The 18377-nt window shown below is 37.1% G+C and overlaps 1 protein-coding gene across 2 annotated transcripts in view; it reads left to right on the forward strand.

The window, feature by feature from the left end:
- The window catches only part of NUBPL (NUBP iron-sulfur cluster assembly factor, mitochondrial), an 89294-nt gene extending 73046 nt beyond the window's left edge, over positions 1-16248 (forward strand). Inside the window, exons 9-11 of one of the 2 annotated variants that reach the window (XM_052782575.1) lie at positions 1131-1251; positions 5183-5265; positions 15319-16248. In XM_052782575.1, coding sequence (XP_052638535.1) covers positions 1131-1251; positions 5183-5265; positions 15319-15381 — 267 coding nt within the window. In that variant the 3' untranslated portion in view covers positions 15382-16248. The remainder of the gene's footprint in view (positions 1-1130; positions 1252-5182; positions 5266-15318) is intronic. The other variant, XM_052782576.1, reaches the window with a different exon arrangement.
- The last annotated feature ends 2129 nt before the right edge of the window (positions 16249-18377 follow it).

The following is an 18377-nucleotide window of genomic DNA, read 5'->3' on the forward strand; positions in this document are numbered from 1 at the left end:
TTGCATTGAACACTGGTATATCCTTTCAGATATACTTTGTTAGCATAGTGGATATCTTACTCCTCTAATAACTAGGCCAGTTTGTTCAAGCACAAAACTAGAATGCCTAGGGAAATTTAAAAGTACAAAACGCTACAAAGTAAATAACAGCTTTTTGTACTTGAAAATATATATTCATATTTTTAAAACTTAGCTCTAGTGTATGTGACGTATCTAGATAACATGTAAATCTTAAAGTGAAGTATTGTAACATGGAACCTCTTAAAGCAGGTCTTCTGTTGATTAGCAGATGGGTAGAAGCTTTCACCCTGTAGTGTTTGAATGCTGTTTTCATCAGTTTTGAGAAATTCTGCTCTGCCTCAGTGAATAGTTTTGTTTACTAAGTGGATAAAATGAGATCAATGCTATCATTAGCATTATTATACATTGTGAAAGAAGATTTTTGTGTGCATGATTTGGCAAATTTTCATTTGACTTATTTTGAAAGGATGATGTTGAACACCTGGCATCAACAGAAAGGTACCTAATATGTGTGTATTAGATTTTTATGCTGTGGTTTTTGCCACTTAGTTTCACATAATTATTTCCTTTGTTTGATCTTTAAAATGTGCTTCTGCTCTTCAGAAGAATAGCAAATCTGGTTCTTTTTGAAAACATTTCCCTACAGAATAACTTACAAAAAACTATCTTGAAAGCATGTCTGATTATGTCATTTCTTGTAATGGTATGTTTTTATTTTGTGTTTCCTGAAACTGCAAATTACAAAGCTATAAAACACAACATGAAAATTCTTCCAGTATTCATAGTTTGAAAATGAAATACTGGCACGGAGAGTTCTTGGAAAGGTAGGCCTGTACAAGAGATGCTTTTTGTAACAAATAAGTTTGTTAATCTTTGAGAGCTATAAATGTGAAAAACTTGAAATAATGCAGAAATGATAGTGCAATGGAGAGGACTAATAAGAGTTGATAATGATGTTAATGAGTCTGATATTACTGCTACTTCCCATTATAAATGAGTACTCTTTGTCAATTCTTTGTTGATAATCTCTTCTTTATTGTCAGAGATGATAATAGAAATACCGATGCTTGAATCCCAGGTTTGAACATTCCTTTCTTTTACTTTAACAGGTTTTAGGACTGGTTCAAAATATGAGTGTTTTCCAGTGTCCCAAATGTAAGCATGAGACACACATTTTTGGAGCTGATGGTGTAAGAGATCTAGCAAAAACCCTTGGATTGGATATTTTAGGTAAGAATGTAGAAATAGTTTTATTTTTGAAGAAAAATTTAATGGCGTGCGTGAAGGAAGCATTGACTGAAGTATGAAACTGCATAATCCTAGATTAGTCTATATTCAGACAGCATTCGGGTATAATAGAAATAATAACTTAAGCAGTTGAATGTCATGATTTTTTTATGCTCTGTTCCTTATCAGGATCATTCTTGTAAACGGGATGTGGACTAGGTATGAAAATTCTTGAACTGCATCTTAAATGTCTTTGAATTTATAAACAATCCAGAACATAATTTGTTTTGATATCGATGTGCTATATTACCTGAAATTCATTATCTTATTGATCATACAACAATTTTTACAAATAACCAAGAATTCTATTTGGTCTTATAAAGCAAATCTGAGCTCTGTCCATTAATGTCAATAGAAGTTTTCTCATTTATTTCATTTAAATGAAATGAGTTGTTACATACTAAAATAAATACAGTAATTTCAAATGCAGTCCCTTAAAGCAGTTGTTTTTATGCCCATATGAAGATACCTCAATTCTTGTATGGAAGCAAGCAGACTGTAACAATTGTATGTAAGTGTTGAGATTAAAAGAATAGGCTGAATTGCAAAATGTTGTTTCAAAAGAAAATTTATCTTTATTGAAAAAAAAATTAGCCATGATTAAACAATTTGGCATGCCTATAAGCTAAAATATACATTGATCTTTAAAATATACATTGCTATTTTAAAAACGCATATTTCAACCTGTGCTGTCAGTAAAAAAAAAATTACAGAATATAACACAGCGTAATTAAGTCGGTAAATGGGATAATTGCATGTGCTAATGATGTGTTTCCATGTATTACTATAATTATCTCAATGATTTTCCATAGCTAATTCATTAAAAAGAACCAGGAAGCTCACTTAGAAAGATCAACACAGAAACATCAAGGTCTGACATAAACTTAAGATAGGAAGGCAACACATAATTAAAGGCATGCTTTTGGGCTATCTTTTAGTTTTCTGAATATATAATGAGTTGTGATCAGAGCTCAAGGGGACTTCTACAGCCTTGGGTTATGTGGATGGATGCAAATCTTCTGCAAGCAGTTGAATCAAACATGCATTTAGATACACAGGCTCAAATGATGTACCATGCTATTGGTCCCATAGATGGGTTTTGTTATTCCCTAAGAGGACAGAACTGATTGTGATTGTAATTAATTAGGAGTAATGTGAGAGATCTACAGGTTTAGCAGGGTATGGATGAGATGTATGAAGAAAAACAGAGTGAAGTTTACCTTCAAACTGTCAGTGAAAGACCAGGCTAAGATTAAGAATAGTGCCCAAGGGTTAAATTTAGAATCACAGCACTTGATCTGATTAGTATGCTCCTCCTTCCAGGGATGACCATTATATAATAATACCATATGGTATTATAAGAATTACTGCTTACAGATTTTACATTAATCTATCCCAAATGGAAGTTTTATCCCAATGTTATTTGAATTCTGCCCCAAAACCTCGAGAACTTTTTTTTAATATATATATATATATGTAAAAAATGGTATATACTCGAAATTAGTATTTCTAAATTTATTTTCCTTACATTTTGCAACACCTATGGCTTTTCTGTTTGTTCAACTAAGCACTTAGGCCTCTTGTGAAACCTGACTAGGTTTTAGTTGCCATGATAACATCTGACAAATTCTGCATGCTAACAATGTGCAGGATAGGAAAGTATCTTCCTTTTATTTGCTCAGAATTGGCTGCCTTTAATATTACTGAATACCTCCTTTATTTTTGTTTATGACAGAAGACAATTAGTAGTTGCCAGTATACCTTGGAGTGTAGTTCATTATTTCATATACTTTTGATTGTCTCGTCTTTTTATTGTTCCCTAAAGGAAAGTGTGCCAAAGTTTGTGAGAGAGACTTTGTACTGCTGACTGTCTCTCCCTGTCTCTGAAATACCCCTATTTTGCTTTCTTTTTTCTGAAGTTCGATGACCATAACTGTGACCAGAAAGCTGTGACCATCGATATGTGTAATACTAAGATATTTTCTGTATACTCCATCCTGACCTTTGCACTTCTTAACTTTTTAAACTGTATCTGCTAATAGAACCAGCAACAATGACTCTCAGATTTTTAAAATTCTTTTTGTTTTTACTTCCTACAATAAATTCAAATTATTCTCAGCGCTTACCCTTTCTTTGCAGTCAGCAATAATTGTTAGTATCAGAAAAATGTACGATGGTAAGTTCCCATCAGATTCTGTAGTGAAGAATAGTGCAAAAACTTCATCTTTCTCAAACCCTTATCACCCAAACAGCTGTGCAGATGCTTTTGATGTCTTTGTGCTTCTGCTTAATTTATAAGGTTTTGATTTTTTTTTTAAATTAAGATTGCATTTTGCTTTGTCTTCTGACTTGCACTTCTGCTCATACAAGTCCTGTTGTGCTCCTGTAGTACCAGCACATCTTTGTAAGTATGAGGAAGAAAAGAGAGAGGCTACCACTTTGTAGCAGGGCAGTTCTTTTTGTAGTTCTCTGAGATTGTTACTAAGCTGATAGTGAAGAAGTATTTTTTCATTAACAAAACATCTTTAGGGAAAAAAGTGAAGATTAGTCTCTGCATAAAATAATGGTGGGAACTAACTTCTGGGAGATTTATCAAGTTATTTTATTAAGAACATTTAAGGTTAAAAAAAGCCTTTCAAAGGACCCCCTAAATATTTTTTTTAAATGAATAAATGAACAGACTTTTATGCCTAAATAAATTTATTCATGACTGAAACAAAAAATAATTAAATTTGAAGGAAATGGACTGTAATCATAATAAATAACAAGTTGAAGTTCTTCAAAGATTCAGCTCACTAATCATGGAGCCACAGCTTTTGTGTTTGCTATTTGTTTGGGTTTTTCTTTGTATTCCTGCTTGCTTTCCACTCTGCTTTTTTATCTCTTAAGCTGTGTCAATTTTCATACAGTTTTTTTAACATCTCTTTTCCTGGTTACATTGAACTTCAGTAATTTACACTGGCCTTGGTTTGGTTTAAATAAATGTTGCTAAAGTGTATGAATTAAACTGATATAGTTTCTAAGACCAGTCAAGATTGAACTAAGGTAGGCTGTTCTATGTCCATCCATGATGTAAAATGTAGCTGTATCTTCCATTAAAAGAAAGGTGGTCTTCAATTCACTTCATAATTATCTATGTAGCAATGAACTAAACATGGGAACTTCTAGTGTTCTTTAGTGCCGAAAAACTATTTCAGAAAGTGTGTTTCAGAATGGAATAGGGCTGCTGATTGATAGGGCTGCTAATGCTCCCTTAGAGCGTTCCTTTCCTCTCTGACTGTTCCCTGCTCATTATAAAAGCAGAATATAAAGAAGATTTCTATTGGAAAGAAGAATGAACAGAATAGTTGCCTACCTTTTAATTGGATCCAAGGCCTAATAAGGACAATAACAAATGCTATTATTTGGAAATTAAGTATTCAAAGAAGTCTTTGAACAGTGATTAAAATCTTAAAACAGCACTGAAAAGAATATGCAATGAGGAGATAGGCTGAATAATAAGTTGCATGATGAGCATTTGCCTAACACTCAAGCAATTTTTTTATGTACGCAAAATAATTTGTATCTCAGCCTGTGTTTTTCCGTGTATTTGAGGCAAAAAAGCAAACTGCCGTCTCTAATAAATGACTGCAAAGCATAGTCCTTCCTCTTCAGAGAATGAAAAATCTAAAATATGTTTGGCATTAATCATTATGGATGTACAGAAACTGTACTGCAGCCAATTTTCATTTTAAGTGCTAATTTTTTGAGATTAAGTAATTCAAAGAATATACCAAACTGGAATTTGACTTCAAGCTGCTTTAGGGCTATTTTAACAAAACATTTAAGAAATATTAGGTCTTCACATATGTGTGTCTTGGTATTTTTGATACAGGAGACATTCCACTGCACGTTAATATACGGGAGACATGTGATTCAGGTCAGCCTGTTGTGATCTCGCAGCCTCAGAGTGATGCAGTAAGTTTGGTGCACTGCACTTAAAACAACAAAAAGCCCTCCTCCAAAAGCGAATGGAGAGTACTTCTCGTTATTGCTGTTTGGAAAGAAATGTGTATCTGAATGTAATTTAGGGAAATAAAGTAAAAGAGGGTAGTATCATCAAGTAACTCAGGCCCTTCATTTTGGAATGCTGGTCATCCGTTCTGCTTCTGTGGGTTTGGTTTTTTTAATTAGTCTGAATCATTCAGAATAGCAAAGATTTGATCCAGGTTCTGGCATGCCAAGAAGAGGAAGGTCAGTGTCAAGCCTCATGAGACCTTGCAGCTAATGTAGGTCCTCTAAAACTGTCAGTTGAGCCTTTGGTAGTTGAGCCTGGAAACTGTCAAAGGGTCCTATTCAAAGATGTTTGGAACAAAACCTGCGTATCGTCAGTACCTGGGTTGTTTTCAGCAGGAAGTGGAGCAATTTACACACAACAGGAAATGGATTTTTCAGTGCATTTATCATAACATTTTATTGCCAAAGGAAAATATGAGTTGTTGAGGTGGTGGGAGTAAAAAATGCAAGTCTGTAAAGAAAAGCAGTTGCACATATAAAGCTTCATTAACAATGATAGAGTAAGATTTTCCTGTCAAGTATTTTCTTTCTCCTCTGCTGGAGTGTCTGCTGGGTTCTGTAGGGCAGAGTGTTGTCTGCCACATTGTGTTTGCACAGTATATGGCATGATGCAGCCTCACTCTTGACTGCTGCTTAGATGTTACTGTAAAAAAAAAAAGTGATTAATGCTGATAATAGATGGTAGAATCAATTAGAGGTAAAGGTAGAATGTACCTACAGCACATTCTAGTATCAGTAACCTTTCTAATACCATGATTGCTAGCCACATGCTGAAATATTTTTTTCCTTCCCGCTCTTTTAAAAGAGAAAAAAAAAGGGGGGGGGGGCTGTGATTAACACTGTTAATCCAGTGTTATTAACATACTGATCGGGATTCCGGAGGAACAGTGACAGTCTTAAAATTGTAGTACACCGTTTTGTTTTGAAAGAGAAGCAGCAGCACTATGGCATGTTGATTTCTAATTTAATGCAATATTTTTGCTAGGCTTGGGCAAAGCCCATGCTGATCCTCTGTGGAATAATGTCGTGATCTTGAGTCTAGATCCTCGTGAAAAGGAATCATTCTAATCAATATGGTAGTTTCTATCTGGGAAGTTTGATCAGCAGTGCGAAGGTTTGAATAGATGCATGGCTTAGGTCAAAGTTGACACAAAACAGCTGAGCAAACGAAGATGGAAGGCTCACAGCTCACTGTATCTGAAATCTATAATAACCAAGAGTCTGTAGCGTGCAGGACTATCAATCTAAAAATTCAGACATGTAGGATAGCATTCTGAAAATTAAAAAAGACAAGGAAGTCTGTTGTGTTGCCATCTGTTCCTCGTTGGACTATGTTCCTGGTAACGAAAGGAGGGGTTATAAGCACCATTTGTGGCAATTAAGTTAAATATGAAGAGGAATAAAGATTGACAAATATGTGTGACTCTGGGGAAAACTTTTAATATTCTTCTCTGCCATTGCGTCTGTGAGATAATCATTCTCCTCAAAGAATGAGGTTTTTTTAGATGTCACTAATCTCTACAGAATGAAAAAGAATTTCCCTTTATCTGTGGTTTGTTTCTCATTTTAAAGACAGAGAAAATTATTGTTCTTCTCTTATATTTTAGAAGAAAAATTAAATTCTTAGCACATAACTGAAGGGGGGAGAGGTCATATAAGGTCCGATTCTAATCTTTAATACATGACACCCATTGCCATGTTTCTCAAATAAACTAAAATTGTGGCTATTCATGCATGAACAATCGCAATTTTTCAGATAGAGAACAATGTGCTCAGAGCTGCTGAAATTATCTCTGCTCTTGTCCCTTAAATTTACAGGGGTTTTTAAATGCAAAAATCTGTGCTGTTTTTGTTAGAACACACTTACAAATCAAATACAGAATCACGGAACTGAAATAATAGCTAGCATGTTCAAACAGTGGGGAATAAGGATGGTGATTGACTTCTCAGAAACCCAGCAAGCTGTCACACCTTCTAAGCTCTGTCAAGACTAGAATAAATGGTGTTTCTAAAATATGTTAGCTAATACTTTTTTTGCTTACACACCTGCCATGGAGTTCAACTTGCCTTGCTGATATATAAAAGTATAGCTCTCACTCTACACTAGAATTTTAAAATGTGTAAGCAAACTTGTCTAAATTTGTTATTTTAAAGCTTAGATGTAGTTGGTGAAAAGGGAAGTTTCCTTTTCACAACTGGCAAGGAAATTACTAACAACTAAAACAAGCCTTCCAGAAAAAAGAAAATTAATTGTAGAATTGTGCATGTGTGAACTTAGAAAGTTCATCCTCAGCAAAGGCACAGAATACATAAGACTCTGCTAAAGGATGTGAAGGTTTAATGGTCAGAGTTCTCTTCTGGTGAAACTTGAGACAGTCCCCATGGAGAAATAAACAGTGCTGGTAAAATGATTTTGCTTTTGGTATAACATTGTCTATGTTAATGTTTCTGTCAGCTTAGTTGTTTAAATTGTGGCCTTTTTTTTAATAGTCTTCACTGACAAAACTTTGTTACGTGCTGTAGCAATGGAATATTGCTGTACTCGCATGTTAGCCTAAAGCGCAGGGGCTAGTCTAACAGAAATAGCAGACACACTGCAACAATTGGGAGTGATCTAAGATCCTCTACAAGAAGCTAATAATTTCTTAGTTTAATCAACAGTGAGGACTTACCAGACCCTTCAGGAGATAATTGAGAGTCTTGGGAGCATTCTCCTCCTCCATCAAGCTGTGGAGGTGGATTGGCTGACGAGGGTTTCATTTTTTTGCTCACCCAAACATATGAGAGAGTCTCTAGACAGCAAAAGCTTACTAGGAGAATCAGGAACACTGCTAAAATGGTAGAATAGGAAAAACGGTAGGGAAAAAGCTAGAACAGGGAAAACAAATGAGGAGTCACTGAAACCAGGTGGAATTGATCATGCTGAGGTGTAGGGGAATCTCTTAGGGATCATGAGAAGGAACCAGCAGCAAAACAGGTGTTTGAAAGAAGCATCCTGAAACTTGCGGATAAGAGGGCTAGAAACACAGCAAGAAATATAGAACATGATTAATTGCAGCGGAGTCATTCTTCTACCAAATGAGTTGTTTAAATGCCCAGTGAACTCTCCGTCAACACTGGGGGAAAAGGTAAGTAGAGGTTCCTAAGAGCTCTTCCATCTGTGAGCACAAAACCCAGAGTGGTATGAGACAGTTGGTGGTTATCTTATGAGGACTTCCTGCTAGAAACTTTCGGGTATATCACAGCCTTGATGGCACAGTGGATTTGTTAATACCTTGCTAGAACAGGCAGGCTAGCTGTGACCTTTGAACACCAAACTCCCATCTGTCTCAAGATGAAAGAAGCAGCTCAAGCAAGTACAAAATAACATTAGCTGTACCAGTGTGTCCATTTACCTTCTAAAAGCTAGGGAGTCTTCTTGAGATAGACATTTCAGGGAGGAGACATGCTGGAGGCTGAGGCAAGCAGTAGGTGGTATCTCTGATCTTCTTGTCTTGGGAATGGGGTGATAAAAAAAAAAAAGAATTGGGGAGGAGAGATGATACACCTCTAAGGTTTAGCAGAGATAATGTATTCAAGGCAGCAGAGAAGTCATGAAAGAATGAAGTTTAGATTTCACCTTCTTCCCCTTCTCCATTATTAAAGAGATAGTGAGCCCTCATGGCAGAAAGTATAAAGAGGATGATTGCTTTTGGAAAAAAAAAAACCAAACAAATTCGAGGAAACACATAATGGTCAGTTAGTTCCTTAGTGTTTTCTTGCCACATATTGTTATGGAAAACCTTTTGAATCTATTAAGGAAAAATACCCTCTTGTTCCTTAAAAATTGAGCGTAGTATATGGGGAAAGCAGGGGAAGATGAAAGGGAGCAAATCCAATGAATCATATATAGCTTAGAGGGTTGGATCCCCAGATCACACAGCCTTTTGCAGGTATGCACAAACTTACATGCAGTGGGGTCAGGAATTTATGACTTGGGTAGGAGAAGAGCCAGACTTGTCCTGGAACAAGGAAACCAGGACCTGTGGCTGGAGAACATGCTTAATGTCATCCTGACCAGCTTGTAATAAAGACCAGTGTATGATACAAACCCCACATACTTCTTGGGGGATGTTCTGTTACTGTCTAGTTCACATTTAACAATGCGAAATATATTCAGCCCTCTTGCAGATTTCATATACTCATATCTATTGGTGAAGGATTTTAAGGCCAGTAAATTGCACACAGATCTATAAGGGGAGAGAAAAAGCCCAGTCAGGTGGAAAGCAGAGGCACAAGGCATCAGCAGTCTGACGTAACAGAGGAAAGTTAAGTCTGGTTAAAAATCCCTTTTCAATTAAATTAGAAATGTTACAGACCTTGCTGTGGTATTATCTGAAGAGACAGGTGGAATTTGTATTCAGAAGGACTTTTTTTGTAGAACTCTATGAAAGGGTGATGTGTAAGTAGGGTAAAAATGTACAACCTTTTAAAGCTTGCAAGAAATAGTTGGAGAAAAATTGAGGTAGTGGTAGCAAATAATGTTTGCTGTTGTTTAGCTGTCATCAATAATTCCATTTAAAGAGTGGTCTCTCCAGGGTGTGATATCTTTAAAAGTAAAGCAAACCCTCAAGAAGGCTGCATGATATGATTTATAATATGCCTTATCATCAAGGCTTCCTTTGAATGATCACAGTAATATTTGGTATGTGTAGGTTCGAATCCTTCATTCAGGGTGTAGATAGTACAATGCATCATCAGACCCTCATTTATGCTTCACTCTGCTGAAGAAAATGCTGAGTGGTAGGATAGTCTGTTTGAATGATGCTACTGTATTGCATTTGAATTGTAGTGTTCTACTTAACTGTTTTCTGGGCAGGATGTCTTTTCTGATGTACGTAATGGCACCCGAGTGATGTACATGCATAATGGCACCTTGGGGCTAGCAGTGTTTCCCAGCTGAGTCTCCCTCAGAGGACGGCTTGGCTTTGCAACTGCTGATATATAGGATTAACAGGAAATTTCCCATGAGCACTAAGGATCTTTTTTTTTTGAGGGATTAGATTCAGGAAGCATCCAGTTTACTTACCCATCTCCTCCATTTCATGTTGTAATTTATGGATTGACTTTTATCGTTTCATTAAGTCCCCTTTCTGGGCTGAGACTTCATTGCAGCTTGGCAGGAGTTGCCAATACATGCTAAGAAGAATCTTATGGTAGAACTGCCCAGAGGAGGACAGAGTGGGAAAGGCTCTGGGCCTCTTGCAGCTATCAAGAATTTCTCTGGGTGACGTGAAGCTTTTATCTGAAGTGGAAGCTCATTTAAAGCTGTGTTTATCATCATGCTTTTAGTGCCTTCTGAGTTGACCACAGTAAAATACAGACATCGTAGGGCAGCTCCAGTCATGCACTGAAGGTTGGAGTTGTGTCAAAGTAACAAGCAATTTCCATGGAAATTAAAGCTATTTAACAGTCTGATTGAACTGGAAAATGGACAAATGGACTGTGGTTGAGCAAAGAGAGTGCTAATAAGAACAAGAGCTATCACCTATCATTATTTTCATGCAGATGGTAGCTGAGTCTAGTATTCGTCCTTGTGATAGTCCCTATTTGATTAGTTGCATATGGTTGCTAGTTTCCTTTAGCAATGAATAAAGTATAAGCCCCTAACAGCTCAGTTGAGCAGATTTAAATACCTTATTCTTCTTTACAGGTATAGTAGCATCCACAGCATTTGATATTCCAGATGGTTGGAACTTGCATAGATTCTCCCTTGGATTGCTGGGCTGGATAAAGCATCTTAATAGTCTTGAAGTCTTTTAATCACAAATAGAAGCTAGAAACCATGTCAGTACTGGGATTTATACTCTATGGTATACTTGGCCTACAATCAAGTGGTGGGATCAGTATACTTTTTCTGAGTTGCTGTTCTGAAGCTGTTTGTATGCAGTGGTTTGGGTGAAGGCGAATGTGGTGTCAGCTCATACCTGTTTTGCCTTTGTTGATGGGTAAATTGTATTCTGTATTTGTGTGGTCATTGCACCAGACACTGGAAGCCACTGCAGTGAGCTGTTTGCAGGCTAAGATCTGCACTTCAGTGAAAGGCAAACTAGCAGGTCAAGCCAAGCCAATCCAATCCATGAGAACAGGGCAGAGTCAGCTATGACCTGTACGGTCAGTTTGCAGTAATCTTAGCAGCGATGCATACTTCCCTCATGGGTAAAATTTTTAGGGAAAATGGAATGCCATAACTGAAGGGCTCACATTTCTCTAGGATTACTGTAGGGCTTAATTAGATGAGCTAATAAAAAGACTTGCAGTTTAAATCTACCCCATGTCTATTATCCCATGACAGAGTAATGAATCAGGATGTTCTGATTATTTAGGCTAAGTAGGACTTTTCAGTCCTTTCCCTGATGAACTTCATTACAAGTTCTCCATTTCCTAGCCCACGATCTATGCTGTCATTAGTCACTTCATCATCTACCATGCCCTCTCAGTCCTAAGGAGGTTTGTGATTTAAAAAATGCTGTGCTCTTCTGGCAGTGTTTGTACTAGTGTTTGAGAGGTAAGCAGTCTCTCACGTGGCCATTATCCATCTCTTTCGACTCTGAACGTCACCTTTCACCTCTACCTCTGCCCTCCCCAGTGCTGCTCTCGGACCCCATCTAGGCAGCGTTCATAATGAACAAGCCTGGTCTGGTCTTAGGGCATTCTGTCCTCCTGTGCGCTTCTCCTTCATCCTCTCGAAACAGGGGGAATGTTTGGCTTTGAGCTAACTGATATGTTACTGTTAAATATAAAGTTGTCCATCTGCAAAAAAAATGCTTTCAGAAAGATTGTCTATAAGCCATTCCTTTAGAGCTTCCAAACCATAAAGGGAAATACTGATCTGTAAAGCACACTTTTATCCTATTAAAATGAAAATGGTTGTGAGTGATGAGTAAGAACTCATCCTTTACTTTTTCTCCTCTAGCTTTCCACCCAAAAAGGAAGTAAAAAACCCTCTCCGTTTTCAGTTGCAATCCATTTTCTTTTGCTTAGTAATGATGGAGTAAACAGCTGAACTGAGCTGTGCTTCCCATCTACAGATGCCCCATTGAAAAGACATGAGTAGGAGAAACCATTCAATACATGTAGGGTTGTTTTTACGTGATGAAAGGCGTATTGACAATCACTGACATTCCATTTAGGCCTTTCACATATGTTGATTGAGAGACAGGTCCTCACTCATAGCTGAATGATTTGTTCAAAGATAGGAAACTAAGGCTCGAAACAGTTGATTTTGTCAAACACAGGTTACTGGTAGAGTTCTGTAAGGACATGTATGGGATGCTGGTCTGTTCAACATATAAAGTAGTGGTCTAGGAAAACAAAAAAAAGGATGCTTAGCAGGTAAGACCAATTGCTGATAACGCTAGGGCTAGGTACTACTAGCATGCTGGTTACAAAGAGTTGCACCAGGAACCTCCTGTTACGAAGCGACAGATCAGCTACTTGGCAAATGAGAGTCAGTGTACATTGCGAAATTGTTGCCCAGATACTCATTCGCAGTGTTTTGAGGGGGGGGGAATCTAGTTTATTGGGATTTTGACATAGGGTAACACACAAGCAGTCAAGTCTTTCAAGCAGGATATCTCATTGCTCTCTAGATGGTTACGGAAGTCTGTGTTCCAAGGACTCTTGCCAGTGGTGTCTATGGCTGGATCAAATGAGACTCCCTGAACTGCTGTATAGCTCAGTTTTAACAATGCAGCTAGTCCATGGTCCTATATGACTGCTTCAGCATATGCATGATCCGTTGCTGCTGATTATCTTGATTTGTGTATAGAACATCTCCCATCTTAACTATATACAAAACCACTGTCCTGTGTTAGTATTTCTGCACCTACAGGAACAATTTCTATGGTGTATTTGTAATTCTGTGTACAATTTGGTCAATTCTGGAGCAGAAACAGCCTGGGCAATCTCTAGAAGGGGCCAGATTTTCTATGCAGGTTTTTAACTGACTCCTTAAAACACATGAATTGATCTACACAAAGCGGGAGCTGCCTGTGGGACTCTTCAAGACAGTCCAAAATTCCCACCTGGAGTGCTCCTACACCAACTAGTCAAATATTTAGCTGCAAAGGCAGCTTGACTTCAGTCAATCACCTTATTCAAGTTGGTCCATTATCTCATCTAGGCAGGTGGCTAGCTGGGGAGTAGCTAGACCACCCAGGGAATTAATAGCTAGCGTGTGGGCGTTGCACACGGGCACAGCTGTGCTACCCAACTGCACTGCAGTTATACCCATAGGAGAAGTTTGAATTTCATGCTTGTGACATAAGTTCTGTAGTTCTTGCCACAAAGTCACGCATGTGGGAGGACACAATTCTAGCTTGGTGTCTGCATTCCTTACAAACTCAGAAAATTGTGACATTAGTTTTAAGGTGATGTGAGCACTGAGGCTGGGAGTGCCAGAAAAGAAAACCCTACAAGTCAGAAGCGAACCCTAGAAGAGAGGAGACATGTTTGGGCTGCCTGGCCCTGCAAAAGGCTGGCACATGGTTCAGACCAGTGGCAGTTTGTGCAAGTGGCCCAAGTGAGAGACAGACCTTCTCTTCCTGCCCCTCAAGCTCCGGCCTCAGGCGCTTGTCAGTTCCTTCGCTATTTTAAAGGCTCATCAGGATAAACAAGGTCTAACTCGAGGCTAGAGCCATCCAAGAGTGCTGCAGGAGGCAGGAGAGATCGGTGTGATAGGGAAGGAACACTGTGGTGATTTCTTCTAGTAAAACAGGGATGGTTGTCAATGTTGGCTCCATATGCAGACTTACTTGAGAAGATGAAGTAGCACCTTCAAACAAAAGCAGAAGCAAGCTGAATAGCAGGGGAGTTTTCTCTTGTACTAGACAAACACAGAACATGATGCACCAGCTGGAAATTGAAGCATGACATTCAAATTATAGATAAGGTGTACATTTTTAACAATGGAATTAACCTCTGGAACAACGTACAAGATATATAAATATACACATACACAAAGATACTCTTTTAGTTGAAAATCTTTATATCAAGATTGGAGACCTTTCTAAAAGGCATGTTCCATTTTAACTACAAATTGTTGAGCTTGGTACAGGAATTCTTTGGTTTCATTTTGTGTTTTTTTTCTGTGTTGGATTTAGGCAGTGTTTTTATACATGTCTCTTGACATTAAATTTATGAATACTTGATGTTAGACTGATCATGGTCCTAGCTGTGTCATGGTTTTGGAGATGTTAGAAGAAGTATGCTTATTTGGGTCACTCCCAATAGTCTTTACAGTTCTGTGCTCTTCTGCCCTCCATTTGATGGTATCTGACCAGATGCCATGGGTTGGTGTGAGAGGCAGATTTTGCTGTATGGATTCTAGTGTTGCAGAATTAGTTTTTTCCAATACCCACTTCAGTCTTTTGGAAAGATGGGTTTTTTTGAAAATACTTTAATTTTTAATGTCTGTATAGGAAATTCTGTAGTGTAGTCTAGTCCATAATTAATTAATTATAAAAAAAAATTTTTTTTAAAATGTCATTGTTTTCTCTGATTCTCTATCTCAAACCTGTGCACTGTGCATCTCAGTCTTCAGGGTGAGGAAAGTTTATAACCGATAGTATCTTTGGGACTAAAGAGTCTCCTTCCTTCTCAACACTTCTCCTCCAGAATGTTGATTTTGTTTGCTGTTTAAGACAGCTTGTTCAGTCAAGTTCTATTCTTGGAATAATACCAAAGTTAAATTTTACATGCCCTTCCTCCCAATATTTTAAATAATGCTTGTACTTATTTTATTTATTAATGCATCATTTTTCCTGAACACAAAACTGGCTAAATCGAACCCATTTTTTGTAACATTTTTCTTTTTCTTTGAAGGTGTGTCAAAGAACATATACCTAACGAGATGTGAAATACTCCTTTTTATAGAAAATGAAAGGTGCTAAACATATGTTTCTGTTTTTACAGGCTAAAGCCTATCTAAAGATAGCTATGGAAATAGTAAGACGACTGCCAGTACCTCCTGCTTGAAGTGTTTATCACTGAAACTTACCAAACAAGCAATTTTTTGGCGTGACCAATGCAGAAGAGTCCTGCTACCTAATTGTGTGGATGCCATATTGTAGTTCTAAGAACTTTTTTAGGAGTTAATTTACCAGAGGTTAAATTATGATTGTGATATTTACTGTTTTTCAAATCATTGTTTGGCCATGTCCAAATGGATTGAAGTATGCAAAAGATGACAGACGGTATTTAACTGCTGGATTGTAACATCATGAAGCAAGAAGAGATGAAGTATATTTTTTTTTTTGCATGTGTCCTGTTTTAAGGTCAAGATAAACAGCTGCCCCAGCCAAGCAGAATGATGAGAGGGATGCCAAGGCATAAGTCCTCCTTAAAAAACAACATTTGCCATACTCTAATTTCTGTCAATTTTGGTTCAACTTTTTACTTGGTTAACTACCAAGCTCACCTTAAGTGCTGCAAAATTTTAAGAAGCAAATTCAGTTATATAACTGCAATACTTTTGTGTGTTTATCTTAAAATAAAAAAAATTCCACATATACTCTGAAGACTTCTTGTGATGGATCATGAGCAAATTCATTCATTATTGGATAATGTTTGATCATGAGGCGATTCACAGTTTAATGGAGAATGGATTACGTGACCCTGAGGCTTATTTCTTGACTGCTTTGCATTATAATGGGCGCAGACAGAAGACTAGGTAACCAAGGTCTTCACTGAAAACCACATGGTGTGCCTGAGCTCAGTTTGCCAGGGGATGCAAATGATCAAGATAAATTAAATTTATGATTGTATATTCCTATTACAGTGCAGCAACTTGGAATTTGAATATAAAGATGTATTTTTGAAGTAAAGAAAAATTTGGTCTTCAAACTGCATGGCCTTCTGGTTTGTTTTTTCATTGCCTTACATTTTTGCGATCTTTATTTTTGTGTTGGTGTGTGGAAGTGGAATAATATGCCTTCAGGGAATGAGTTTCCATTTACAATTAGATGTTTGAGTTGACATTTAGGCTTTTTCATTTACACAATCAAGTATGGCTATCTTAAATGTACATCTTAACCATACAGTATTGGGAATTTAACCATACCAGAGACTTCTGCTGTTGACCTCTGTGGGACAAGATTTTCCCTGTAGTCCAAATAATTATTCATAATTTTGGATGTTATTGGCTTTTCGTATTGTAGTGATACAACATAAAAAGTTGGTATATATTTACGTATTTATATTTTATATTTAAGTAATATGTACCCAGAATTTATATGGGAAAGCTAGACACAAATTATGGGTTGAATTTCAAGCTTAGGTGATTTTGTAAACATGTAAATTATATAGTCCAAAACTGTTGATTTTTTGCTTCAAGTCTATCTCCAAACCTCCTCACCTGCACCCTCCCCCATGAGACGTCATATCATTGTTCAGCTTTTTCAGTAGCATATTATCCCAGGCCTGTAGACTTGCCACAAATATTCACTTCCTTTCAGTTGTCTAATACATTTTACAAAAATGAAAGCTGGCTTAGTGTTCTACCCTTTCTTATTGTATTGATAATGTATGTGTTTTTTTATGTGAGTATGTGAGTTTTATCTCTACACATATTATTTATTAACTTCTGCTTTACATACTGTAATCATTGATATGTATGTCTATAAGTAATCCTGTGGTTATTTTGGCATAGTATAATCATAAATTTCATAGGAAAAACTGGGATTTCTGACTTTTTTAGCAAAAGACTGTGATGCTTTCTGAATTTTGGTATTTATTATTTTCATTCTGTCAAAAAGAATGTACCTGACACCCAGTTCATGTTGAGACTGGGTGAACAATCAGTATACAGATATAAGGTTGGTTGTTTTCTGTTCCTTTTCTTTCTCATTATTTCTTGGGTTAGTTGAGGGATGAAATTTGCTTTCAAATGTCCTTTTGTTTTTACTCCTTTTTACATATTTTTTTCCTTTTAATTAAGTACTGCGGTTTTGCTCTGTTGAATCTTTCACCTGCAGAACTATTTTTGAATGCCTTTATCAAGAAACTGGTTATAATGATTAAATATAGTTTCTAAGCCAATCTGAAAATTCATACTTAATTAACATTTTTGTGGAAGGATTACACAATGTAGTAGGTGACACCTGATTTATTGATTAAAAATTGTCACTCATTTAAAAAAAAAAAAATGTAATTGTACAGAGTAGGAAGGACTTTTCTGCATTTAAGGACAGCAATGGTCAAACCAAATTTAAAATGAGAAGGTATTTGCTTTACTTTCCTCATTCTCACGAGTGAAAAAGTATCTGCTTCCCAGCCCTTCTCCTGCAAAGGAAGTGAAGGGCACTGACACAGTGTTATTGCTACTTAATGTTGTAGAAACACATACTCATATTTTTTTTTATTCTACACTACACTGTTAAATACATATTTATGAATTCTAGTCAACATACTAGATTTGAAATCGTAGTTCATAAAACCCGTGGTAAAAGTTATTGGACTGGGGGTGGTGGTGGTTGGATCAGTCAGAGGTTGAGCAGGAGACAGTGGCATTTAACCATAGTTTATAAATACAGATTATAGACTTGACACACAGGGTTGTTTGCTCTTTTCAGCTCCAGTATTTTACTTTCATCTCTGTGATATTTCCTAGTGTACTAGTATGTTTTTTCTAAAAATGCTAATCCTAACAATAGGACCTGGCTTTCCTGAGCTGTATGGGTAGATGCTCTTTGCTCAGGAGCAATGGAGACTTACTGCAAAATTACTGTGATCGTGGGTTACCAGCACAGAATTATTAAAGTTTGTAGCAGTGTAAGCTGCAGATACATGCTGCAAAATCCTACAGAGGAAGAGAAAGAGGAAGGCTGGGAAGGCACGAAGCCAAGCAGGCAGTAGCGGGTACAGAGGTAAATGTCAGTCCCAGGTTACCTCCTGAGTAGGTTAAGAGCAAGATTCCCAAGATCGCCTTGCATCACTGTTAGAGTTATTTTGGCTTTCACGATACGGCCCTTTGT

The sequence above is a fragment of the Harpia harpyja genome, chromosome 3 (assembly GCF_026419915.1).
Source record: "Harpia harpyja isolate bHarHar1 chromosome 3, bHarHar1 primary haplotype, whole genome shotgun sequence".
NCBI lineage: Eukaryota > Metazoa > Chordata > Aves > Accipitriformes > Accipitridae > Harpia > Harpia harpyja.